At 38.5% G+C, this 12,916-nt stretch overlaps 1 protein-coding gene across 12 annotated transcripts in view; it reads left to right on the top strand.

Moving 5' to 3' along the window:
• The window catches only part of SORBS2 (sorbin and SH3 domain containing 2), a 190,578-nt gene that overhangs the window by 104,824 nt on the left and 72,838 nt on the right, over positions 1 to 12,916 (top strand). For 7 of the 12 annotated variants that reach the window (XM_084877699.1, XM_084877695.1, XM_084877698.1 and 4 more), the window contains exons 2-4: positions 4,333 to 4,425; positions 9,798 to 9,824; positions 10,319 to 10,443. In XM_084877699.1, coding sequence (XP_084733825.1) covers positions 4,333 to 4,425; positions 9,798 to 9,824; positions 10,319 to 10,443 — 245 coding nt within the window. The remainder of the gene's footprint in view (positions 1 to 4,332; positions 4,426 to 9,797; positions 9,825 to 10,318; positions 10,444 to 12,916) is intronic. The other 5 variants (XM_084877702.1, XM_084877706.1, XM_084877697.1 and 2 more) reach the window with 2 other exon arrangements.

The raw sequence follows: 12,916 nt of genomic DNA, 5'->3' as shown, positions 1-12,916 counted from the left end.
AAGTTTCCCATTCTATAAACCCTTTATGTTGACAGTCAGCAGACATTGCCAAAGTTTCCTATGAAATCAGCTTAATTAATCTATACACACAGTACACCTAAAGTCATAAGCATTAGATTTTTAGATATGAGAACAGTATCTCCAATTAGTGTAACAACATGAATGCTTCTGAACTCTGTTATTGTATACAGATTAATTGTAAGTCTTTGTGATACATGCTATGACATGAATTTTTTCCATAGTAGAAATGTTTTAGCATACAGTTTCACCTTTTCTCCCCTGAAATTCTTAAATTTGATAGTAAGTAATTCTGGAAAACAACTTTCTCACTGAAATTTTGTAACTTGTGTTTAAAAAATACTGTTTCCTGTCTTCAAGCAATCACTGGGAAGTTTGCTGTCTCTTGTTATCAGTGGAGGATTAGCAATCACTGGTGAGAACCGGTCTCTAAGCCCTAGATTAAGTGTAGACACATGACCCATTCCCCGTGATGCTGTGGCTGCCCCTTAGCAGAAACCTGCCCTAACTGACCTCTACACTTGAGGTCAGCTGGCCCCTGTGAATATAGTCAACTCACAGATATGTAGAGCAACAGGCAAAATGGAGATACTGGAGACAGTCAAAATATACAAGGAAGACGTAGAAACCCAGAGAAATTCTAACCCTGGAGATGAACCAAGTAAAGGCTTTTGGACAATGGGAAGTGTGGGAATTAGACATGGGAAATAGAAGAAAAACTAGTATTAGGTAAAGGAGATTGAAGAAAGCAAATAGAATAGACAGCTCGTAGCTGAACTAGGATAAGTTGTGTTGTGACACTGCAGTCAGTCCAGCAAAAGGAAGTTATATTTCCACAACTAATAATAACTGGGAAGACATTGATTTCCATAATCGTTCTGAGACATCTTCTCACAGACATAAGTTGACTTAGGACATAACTTCCCAAAACCCTTCACCTTGTGGAATGCTGACTTCCTATTTATTGTAATCCTTTCATGACAGATGTATAATATGTGGTTATGCTGAAGCTATCATATTCATGTAAAATACATCTAATAATTAGTCCTCCTATGCATAGAATCCAACTGTAATGGGAAAAATAGGCAAATAGACATTTGTATATTTGTTTAGGTCATTAGGATACTTGAGCCATATTTCTGCTATAGCAGCATGACTATAACCCTCTAACATCCTCTCATGTAAAAGGATTGTGCTTGGCTCCATGTAGAATGATAATTTGCACAGTTATATCAGTGAACCTATATGTACATATGCATGTAAAATATGATATTCAAACTTAAGCACACAAAATTGATAAGAAGTGACAAACCCTTTATTTAAAATTCCAAACTATGACCATAGTGCTATTTAAAAAACATGCCACTTTTTAATATATGTGTAAATATTGCTGTAGGAAGGTAAAGAAAGCATTGTTGCTATCTAGATCTACAAAATGAAGAACTGGTAAAAATTAGTACTAAAATATCTAACAAATCAAATTAGTCTTCATTATCTACCTACCAATCACTAAAGCCATATATTACTACTTAAATACCTATGTGTCATTCACTGAAGTTAAAAAAATATATATTGTTTTCAAGCAAAGCAGCTCTTTGTCTTAGTCAAATATGTAGTAAGTGTGCCAGAGGAGATGTGTTCATTTTTTACACTAAAGTCTCTGAACAAGCTAAGGCATAGAAATATGTACAAAACATGCTAACTTTCCACTCTAAGAATCTGTGAGCCATTATTTTCTAAGGCAAATCTTAGCTCTGGAAGAAAGTGAAGAGAGAAAGACAGGAAGTAATTCTGTTTGTGCTTTCCCCATGCGAGTGTTTTCAGCCACGGAAACAGCTCCCAAGAATCATGTCTCTGAGAGGAAGAGGCGCAAGTCACTCATGACTGTCGCCACGCAGGTCATTCCGAGGGTGAAGGTGAGAGTGGCACTAGGGTTCTTCAGAATGCCCTGAAATATGCAAGACAGATCCTCATTCTGAGATCTTAAAAATATCCTTAAGAAATCACAGGAAGTATTAGCACACGAGTAAGTAGAAATGGGATAGAATAGATTTCTCTGTCCCAGCAATTTCACAAATGCCTAAACTTTTCTAATTAAGCTCCTTATTAAACTGTTAATAAAGACAGATTCTTCACTTATTTCACCTAGGTCTTAGAGTTCCTTAGAATATAGCTGTCATTTAACCCAGAGGTTCCCACACTCTCAGGCCAAAAGAATACCCAACAGTTCCACTTATTAACTATTTAGGGCAAACAACTTCATAAGTACTCATTTTCTGTCAACTCAGAAGCAATTTGAAAAAAAAATACACTTAAATTGAAGAAAAAAAATCATTTTATTTTGTTCTTGCTTTTTTGTCATAGCCATCACCAAAAACCCAACTTTTCAAAGATATACAATAATATCATCTAAAGGAAGAGAACACAAGTTTATTATGGTGAAACTGGAAACTAACTCAAGCTAGTAGTTCATGCAGTATCTAATAGATATTACTGAGTTTTCCTAAAAAATGTAAAATATCCCTCAAAACCCTCATGAATCAACTGAGGTAGCTGGGGCACCTCAACACAGTTTGGAAACCATAGGTTTAACCAATGACCTTGAATCTTCTCATTCTGAAATCCCCCCTTTTTGTCTTTCTCACTGCTTGTCTTCAGATGTTCAGAATTGCTAGAACTAGAAAATAAAATCTCTTCAAGAGCCATCAGTTCATACTTTCAACACCCTTGACTACACAACCCTGTTAGACCATCGGAGCTGCTACAACCACATACTCAAAAACATTCCCTCCATTTATCAGAAACTCTCATCCCTCACAGCTATTTTCAGTTTGCAGAGTTTGCTATATCCCATTGGTGCCTCTCGTTAGCTGTATGCTTCCACCATTTGTGTCTTTCTATGTTGGGCCTTTGAATTTTAGTCTTTGATTTATTTGACTTTAAGTTGTTTCATTTTTCTATTTTCATTATTACAAGCATTAGGAAACTGTTTTTTTAAACATAGTTAAGAAACTGTATTTTGATATGAGGACAATTCCACCAATTTTAAGGTCTATTGACCTTACTACTTGTGATTTTACCAAAAATTAGTTCAGATCATGCTTCCAAGCATTCTTAAGTTCCTTCATGTTCAGAAAACAAAGTGGATACTTTTCCTAAGAAATAAACAAAAAGTATAACTGTCTAATCATTACATTGTACACCTGAAACTAGTATAATATTGTGTGTTAACTGTAACTGAAAAATTAAAAAATGTATAAAAAAATAAAGAAAAAGAAAAAAATGAGAAGAGCATGTGGCAATCTGTAATGATTTATGTTATCATATTGGTGGTTACATTATTTGTCTCTTGTAATAACTTTCAAAAAGAATTAAACTTAGGTTATTCTGGTTTCAGGGGAATGAGAAAAACTATTTATTGCACATTCCATGTACAAAGGAATGTGGGAATGGAATTGGAATCTGTTCATAAATAGAACATTAACCTTTCAATTTTAGAAGTCTTGTACTCGAAACTTATATCACATTATAATAGTTGGTACCTTTTCACTTACTTTACTTCATGTTGATATTTGCATAAGTATAAATAGGTAGATCATTATATACATGTTCAAAAGTATAAAAACAAGTTAATTTTTTTAGCATGGTCATTTCAATACTGTATGTGTCAATATTGTCTTGATTTCAACTAGGCTAATTATTTCCATTACTTATAGTAACTATGGGAAGACATAGAATTTCCATAATGCTATATTTCTCTTTAAGAATTCTGTATATCAACTATATCATGGCTATGTCTGTTAACAGCATTTACTTCAAGAGGTGCTTAAAACCATCTTCAGGATTCATAACAGCTAAAACACAGTAAGCCTGATGATGGCTACAAAAGTACATTATATTATGGCTCTTAACCCTGAAAAAGAGCTCACTCTTAACTCTAAAAGCTAGTACATTGCTTAAAAGTTTAACAGTTGAATGCAAATGGTATAAACAAAGTTGAGTTTTATACTTTTATGTTTTCGTTAAAGAAAACCCATAAAATGTTAAGTAAATCCTTTTTTAAAAAAAAACTTTTTTAAATTAAAGCATTGGCATCTATTACTAAAACAAACACCTGCTATTTTATTTTATTTTATTTTATTTTATTTTGTTTTGAGTTTGGGGTGGTTGTAAATTTGCATATGGATTCCCTGGTTACTAATGCTGACTGTTCATCTTTCCCATGGATGTCTGGCACATTCCACTTAAAATGCATGAGATTGCATGTGCTTTTCCTTTGCTGTGGCTTCTGCTATGTCATTTTTTTGCTTCCAGATAGCGGTGGGTGTGCTCGCAAACGTGCCGCCATGTCTGTTACATTAACATCTGTGAAGAGAGTTCAGAGTTCTCCAAACCTATTGGCTGCAGGTATAATATCACTAACTGCCACAGTGCCACACTTGAATGGCTTTGTCTGACCTTTCTCTCTTTCCAGAATGACCTTGTTTGGATGAAGAAAGTGACTGTAAATACCCTGTGAATGCCCCACAAGTTCTTACATTTCTTGTCTCAAGAATAGCTCCTATCCCTCCTGACTGTTTTGTTCTAAAAATAAAATTTAAAAAGCCAAAGGAAACTGAGACCTTGTAGAAAACATTTTAAAAATCTAATTGAAAACAACAGCGACTTGCCAAAAATGTGTTGAGTAACTGCAAGTGTCAATAACTATTTAAGCTTTTGTCTCTTATGAACTAAAGTAACAATATTTCATCAAGAGAACTCTTAGTTGCTTTTGTGGTTTGTTTGTTTTTAAGGTAAAAACTATTGAGGGGCGGGGACACAGGGGTTAGAGAGAGGGGGTTTGTAGGAAACTGAATATTTATTAATTCACTTCTTCGCCAAAGGTTGCAAACAGGATGATCATTTGTTTTGAAAGAGATCTTAAACCTTCCTTTAATCCATTAAGCAAAGATCCTTCTCAAGGTATTTTTAAACACCTTGGTGCAATTAAGATTAGCACCGCGTATACCTGGGTGCAGCCACAGGTATACGTGTACTCTCGAAGGTAATCGGGAGCGTGAGGTGCCAGCAGACACAAGGTGGGTATCTCTAACAAATGTCTGTAGGGACTTACCTAAGCTGGTAGGCACAGTCTGCTTTGAGAGGGGGCGTGGCTCTGGCAGCTCACATGAGCCTGACAGCCCCTGGGACTCCAGACCCAGAAACAGACCTGCACCTCTTGCTGACCCACAGGTTTGATTCTTGGCTGGTTCCTTGCGGGGGAAGAGAGAGGTTTCTTTGTTTTTTATTTCTATTTGCAGAGTTTGGGGGCAGAAGTGGGAAAGGGACGGAGAGTGCTTGAATCATTTTCATTCTCACTATGCACACCAATGTCTTGAACACACACACACACGTAGACATTGATTAAATGCTCAGAATGTCCTTGGTCCTGAGCTCTCCCACGTTGTTGAGGAAAAACAAGCTTCCATCTGGAGAAACCCCCTCCTTCCCTCCACCTCCAATCCACACATGGATTTCAGTGTCCAAGTTTCAATAGCAGGCCAGGTGGTTCCACAATATATTACATTTTTTAAAATGTAAGTTTCATTGCAATGTATGTAGTACCATCTCAGTTTAGTTAAAAATATAGAGAGAGACACGATAAGCCTTTCAAAGTTCACTTTATTTTGCCAAACCACCTGGCAGTCTCAGGTTACACTGCAGAGGATGAAATGCAGTGGTGACCACTGCCCCAGGAACAGCACCTGCGTGTCTTACACCCTGGGAAAATTCATGTCTGTAACTCACATTGTCCTGGAGGAGGAGGAGGAGGAGGAGAAGGAGGAGGAGGAGGAGAAGGAGGAGGAGGAGGAGGAGAGGAATTTGTTGTTTCCCTACTTCTCTGAAAACTTAATCATTTCCTAGACTCCCAAAGATTTGTCAAAATTAAATGAGGTTAAATGAAGAAAATAAATAAAAAGTCTTATCCCAATACTTAGAGGCACTGTAGGCATTCAATTAGTTAGCTTGAATTTAACTAATGGGTTTAAATTAATTCTTGCAAAGTAATTGAGCCCTCTAACGGAAGGAGCTATAAGATTTAAAATCATCCTAATTTTCAAGAAAAATTGAGTTTATTATATCTAATATACCACGTCAGTTAAAAGGAATTTAAACGTTGGAATCATAAAGTTGGAAAGGACCTCTGAGGGCATGGAGTCCAAACCCTGACACCGACCCTGCAATGAGCATGGACAACCTCTGTGACAGTGTCCTCACCTCCCTCTGCCGGGCACAGGGAGTGCTCATGGTACCAGTGAGAGGGGTCATGGCTCTTCATTCTCAAAGACACTATTCACATCTGACCCAGTCACTCATTCTTAAATTTCAGAGACACAGTGACCATCTACTAAAGAAACCTAGAAATTTAGAACTCTGATCCCTAGAATTCTGGCTCTGTTTTTTACAATGAATGATCATAAATAATATTGAAGATGTTGGACAAAACCATCTTCCCCATGCATCTGTCAAGTCATTTACCAGCTCAGTAGTTTTTTAAAATTTACCTTTATTGTTGTAAGTATTGCAGATGTTCCTGTTTTCTCCCACTGACCCTACTCCCACCCCCTCCCCAGGCCTTCACCTCACTATTGTCTGAGTCCATGGGTTATACATATATGCATATAAGTTCTTTGGTTATTCTCTTCCTGCCCCCATTCCCTTCCCTCTAAGATCCATCAGTCTGTTACATGCTTCCATGTCTCTGGATCCTTTTTATCGGTTTATTTTGTTCATTAGGTTCCACATATGAGGGACATTATGTGATACTTGTCTTTCTCTGAATGGCTCATTTTGCTTAGCATAATATAGCTCAAGAGCTGTTGTTTTGTTTTGTTTTGTTTTGTTTTAATATATATTCTCTTTACTTGACATGGACCCAGGATGCTTTCATGCTTTCTGTCACCTGCTTCCAGCCACGCTCGTCCTCCCTTTCCTACCCTTTCCTGGCAGGAACGAAATAAAAGCAGGACTGAGGTCAACAGTATCCATGTGGGAGCTATTTATCTTTCAGTGCCCCTAGAGAACTACAATAAAATAGAAAATCAGGATGGGGTGCTTTAAATATTATAATTGGGTTTATTTTAAATGAACTGCAGCGTTATATACTTGAGTATTCTTTTTTTTTTAATATATTTTATTGATTTTGTACAGAGAGGAAGGGAGAGAGATAGAGAGCTAGAAACATCGATGAGAGAGAGTCATCGATCAGTTGCCTCTTGCACACCCCCTACCGGGGATATGCCCGCAACCAAGGTACATGCCCTTGACCGGAATCAAACCCGGGTCCCTTCAGTCCCCAAGCTGACGCTCTATCCATTGAGCTAAACCGGTCCTGGCAACTTGAGTATTCTTAAGAGACCACCCTCTTAGGTGTGGACTTCCATCATTAACATAAACTTTATTAAAATACGGTTCATCCTGAAGTTTTAATCCTTGGCCTTTTTATATATATATATATATATTATTGATTTTTAACAGAAAGGGAGAGAGATAGAGAGCTAGAAACGTTGATGAGAGAGAAACATCGACCAGCTGCCTCCTGCACACCCCCTACTGGGGATGTGCCCGCAACCAAGGTACATGCCCTTGACCGGAATCGAACCTGGGACTTTTCATTCCGCAGACCGACGCTCTACCACTGAGCCAAACCAGCTTCGGCTCCTTGGCCATTTTTATTCTTTGTCCTTTATCATAATTCTACACATTAATGTCTCCTATGTTGAGCAGGATTTTTTTCAGCTGACCAATAGCTCATATTTCCCATAGCACAGGTATAATTTCATTTGGAAACCCCTGGGCTCATTATTGGGAGGAGAGGGGGGAAAGCCCCTGGATTCAGCTTATAATGACTCTTCTCTGATTCTCACACTTACAGTCTATCCCACTCACGGTTCCATAATCTCTAATGTGGTCACCAGTAAGAAAAAGAACTGACCCTCTACAAACCATCAGTCAGAGGAAGTTTATTTCAAAGTATCCTTCAAATCTTCTCAATATGCCCTCCTCTTCCTCAACCACGCCTATCCCTCTTGCATCTCCAAGTATCAGGCTCCTATACCCTCCATCCCCAATACATACCCACACACCCTTCTTTATAAAAACCCAGTTCTATCAAGCCAGAGTAAAGTGAAATCCCTATTCTCAAGCATATAACTGTAATACAGATAATAATAATAATTACTATCCATACTGCTTGTCTTTTCATTGCCATTTCTTCATGTCCCAAAACTTGTTCTGTATCCACCAACAGTGTGTGGTAAGCAGGTGGTTATTAAATCTCTCCCCCTGACTGCCCACTGCAGAATTCTAATTGCTGCTCTGTGTGTTACACTGTTTTCTTTATGGAGTCCTCATTATCATTTAAGTGATTAAGAAGTACAATCATTTCTGCTCCCATCAAATCCTGGAGATAGTCTAGTAAGCATTTCATATGTAACTCCTCAAAGTTATTTTCACTGCACGGTCCCCGTTTATCACCCTGATTTGGAATTTACTGGAGTTACAATCCATACTAAATTAGCAAATATCCTCTTTTAAAAAATGAAGATTTGTTAGTCTGCTCTACCGCATTGGAGCTGGAGTCATTCTAACATACTCTGTGCTAGCTCATTTATTTCTCTTTCTTTGATTTGGAAAGAATCTACATTCGATATTTTATCTAAACTCTAACTCTTGCATTTCTCAGCTAATTTTTATCATTCCTAATTCATATGTTTAGATTTCAAAATAGCCATTCCTTAAGCATTAAAAAGAAAAGAAAGAGTCTTTATTGCACATAACATTCATGTTCTACTAGGCATTGAAATAACAGCAACTTAATAATGGCCTCGGGGGACATGTAGAAGGGATCCAGGGCCAGGACAGAGGTGAAGCTGGATGACTCCGAATGCCTTCTCAAAGTTAAGGCTTTCTGATTCCAGGGGAAGTTGGCCAAGTGACATAATAGAACCGAGCAATGCCAACCAATTATCTCCAATGTTCATAAGTTATAGAAGATTCTTGAATGTGTGAGTCCAGTAAAATTAATAGTAAATATGTCGTTGAGCCACTTCCTTCCTGCATCATCCAAAGAAATTTCTTAGTGCTGAATTTTGTTTTCCACAGCTTACTGCAACACAATGAACTATACTGTAACAGGTCTTTCATATTTGAATAGAATGTGACTTTAAGTGGCAATAAGAAGAAAATTCAAAGTCTAGAGGATGATTTGAAGTATCACATAATATGATAGACACATTTGTACTTTCTACAAATTAAAAAAAAAAAGTCAAATTACAAAGAAAAAAATTATTGCTATCTCATACAGGAGTTGAATATGGAAATACCAGGGCATCAAAAGCTAAGGATCCAGAGGTTTGATGTAATGCTGGAGAAACACTCATTGTATACAAGCCAGATACCTTTTGATGCTTTAAATTGATATTTAGATATTCATACATTCTGCATGGGCAATAATACGATAAAATTACTGGTTGCCATAACACGGGGTAGGGGGGAGGAATCAGTGTTTTATATATGCGTTAATTATAAATTATGGTTATATAATGAATTATATTCTAATTGAAGTAAGAAATTAATGTACAAACTTCTCATTGGTGTATTTTATGTACCCAGAATTTTAGAACTGAGATAATGTTGCCCCCCTCAGATGCATGTAGTTCTTTGGCAAACGATCTTACTTGATTGTTCCTTTCCTTTACCCTCATAGTAATTTGAACATTTCTTTTTTTTTTTTTTAGGGCGTGATTCTCAGTCACCAGACTCAGGTACAGAAAAGCTCTTCTGGATAAGCATTCCATTTGCTGTTTTATTTTGTTTTTTCTTTTCTTTTTAAATGTGTGGGGTTTTTAATAGATTTTATAGAGGTGGGTAAAGAGAGAGGGAATGAGAGAGAAAGACAAAAACATCATCGATTGGCTGCCTCCTGAACACCTTCTCCTGGGGATTAAGCACACAACCCAGGAATGTGCCCTGACCTGGCATTCGAACCAATGACCTCTTGGTGCACTGGAAGACACTCAACCCACTAAGCCACACCGGCTAGGGCTTTGTGAGTTGTGTGTTGGTTTTTTTTTGTTTGTTTTTTAACATATTCATAACCACATTGGGAACCTCACAGTAAAGTTAACTTGCATGCACAGTTATGCATATCTAATTAAATTAAATTTCTAAAGAAAACTTCACATTTATTTTTATTTCAAAAAACGTTAAAAGTGAATGCAGATATGTTTGTATCCAATTTGTGTTCCCTTAATAAAAGCTTGGAGATCTTACAATGACCAAAATCAAGACACACTGAACGGAGATGCTACGTATTCCTCTCTTGCAGCAAAAGGCTTTAGAAGTGTCCGACCAAACCTACAAGACAAAAGGTCGCCCACTCAGGTACTCCCGCGTACTCTTGTCTGTTGTGTGATTTGAAGGCAAGGCTGTTAGCCCTCTACATTAGCATCTCTTTTCTAGTCATAGGTGCATATTTTGGTACATGTTTTATTTTTAATATGTTTTTGCTCTCCTATTCGTACTGCTGGTCAGACTTGTATAGACAATATGGTAAGCAAGTCTTAAGTTCAACACAGGTTCTTTTTTTCATTTGTTCATTAGGCTGATAAAAGCAGCTCAGTTTCTAACATGATGTTTAGGTTCTTTTCTGAATTACAAAAACGTTATCAGCTGATGATTTAGACTTCAAAGTAATGAGATCAGCAATCATTATACACTTATAAATATGAGTCATGCAACTGTTCATTATAGGAAGGAATTCTGTGTTGGAGATATAAGCAAAATTGTGCTTCAGCATAAGAAGAATTATCAAAACAATGTAACTAAAGTGTGTGTGTGTGTGTGTGTGTGTGTGTGTGCTTCAAAGCCTGAAAATATGCAAGAGAACAGGTGTTCACTTTTAAGGTAATTTCCCAGGATGTAGATGGAGACAAACTTTATAATGTATTCCGAATAAAGACTATTTTCCCCTCGAAGGCAGCTTTTGATAATAAAGTAAAACGCATTCTTGATGGAATAAAATTGATCAATCTAGCAAACAAAATGTATACCATAATGAGAGGGTATGACATTGCTTTAGCCTCTTTAAGGATGGCGTTAACACTGGTTTCCTTCATGACTAACTTTGACTTTCTCTCTGTTTTTCTTTCAACATCATTTCTTTCTCCGGATGCTTTTGGCAATCCAGGCACCCCTCCCGCCACTCAGAAAAGAGAGCTTTGGTGGCTCCTTGACCACCAGTCACACCAAGAGTGACCTTTTAGACCCACGAGTACCTAACACACACGCCCCTTCCTGTTCAGAGTACTTGACCAATAAAACACTTCTTCCGGGAGCTGTGCTCTCTGATGAAGACGAGCCAGGCCAGACAATCGTGTATTCTGAAGAATCTAACACGACTGTGTCGTACACACAGAAAATCACTAACCTGCTCCCAGCAGCTCCCGGCAAAGGTTCCCCACCCAATGCTGACACCAGTAGTGCCCCATTCCTACAAGAGGACTACATGCAGGATTCTCAAACGCGGAAAATTTCTACACTGAAACTGATCCATAACCAGGATCCAGGAAATAGCATCCCCTTCAATACGCCACCGTTTTCCAAATCTGCCGACCTCCCATCATTCCTCAAAAGGCCCTGCTCACCGCCCCCTAACCCAGTGCCCGAGAAACACACAGCATCTCTCTCCATTCAGATAGCTCCCCTGTCAGGACAGGATCCCGAAAGCCACAAACAGCTACCTGAGCTTTCTCCAGAGACTACAAAGATACCTCTTCAGCAAGAGAGACAAAAACCTGCAGTGGCTGCGACCGCTCAGTCCTCAGACTGCCGGGTGATCCATTACACTTTCCAATCTGTTCTGACAGGTGTCCTGCAGAGACCCTAACCCCTTGGCGCTGTGCTGCTTGCCTAACCTACTGCTTTGGTAGTGTCCAATCAGGAAGGGAAAGGAGAAAGAAACCATCCCCCTTTTATAACCCTATGCAATCCATTAATACATTTCTAGGTTTCTTTTTTTTATATATTTTTATCGATTTTACAGAAGAAATGGGAGGGAGAGAGAAACATCAATGATGAGAGGAAATCATTGATCGGCTGCTCCTGCCCCCCTCCCCCCCACTAGGGATCGAGCCTGCAACCAGGGCATGTGTCCTTGGCTGGAATCAAACCTGGGACCCTTCAGGCCACAGGCCAATGCTTTATCCACTGAGCCAAACTGGCTAGGGCACTCCAAATACTTTTAAGTGTTAAAGAAACGTGTTTCGTGCCAGATCTTTTAGCACCAAATTTTTCTTGATTCACATGCACAAAATCTCTTAACTATTTCCTCCCCTGATTTAGATGCCACACCCCCTCAATGTGTCCAAATCTGTTTGACCATTTTAGGCCACTTGTCACCCAGGTCTTGGGCAGAAACTATAAGGCTATTAAGACTTCTGTAAAAACATTTTTTATTATGAGGTTATAGTGCAGTCTTGAATCATGAAAGGCAGGTGGTACCGCCAGGTCTTAGGGGAACTGGAGAACATTAGCTACTCTCTCTCCACCCGACATGCCACGTAGTTCCCATTGTCTCTCCTCTTTCTGAGTTGACCTCGTTCTCATCTCTCAGCCTCTGCTCTCCTATTACTTCAAGTTGCCTCTGAATGTCCATGAACATGCTCTGTGTCAACTTGCATCTACGGTTCTGGGGCACAAAACTCCCCAACTGGGGCATTCAGTATATATACAGAGTGGCCAGATTATGATGGTCTCTGAACGCATAATAATCTGGCCACTCAGTGTATATCCTATATAATAAAAGATAATATCCAAATTGTCCTTTCACCAGGAGTTCGACCCGCAGGCAGGCCGG

The sequence above is a fragment of the Pipistrellus hanaki genome (genome assembly GCF_964339955.1).
Source record: "Pipistrellus hanaki genome assembly, chromosome: 3".
NCBI classification, from domain to species: domain Eukaryota; kingdom Metazoa; phylum Chordata; class Mammalia; order Chiroptera; family Vespertilionidae; genus Pipistrellus; species Pipistrellus hanaki.
Note: the sequence above shows the minus strand (reverse complement) of the source record. Positions and strands in the feature narration are given on the sequence as shown.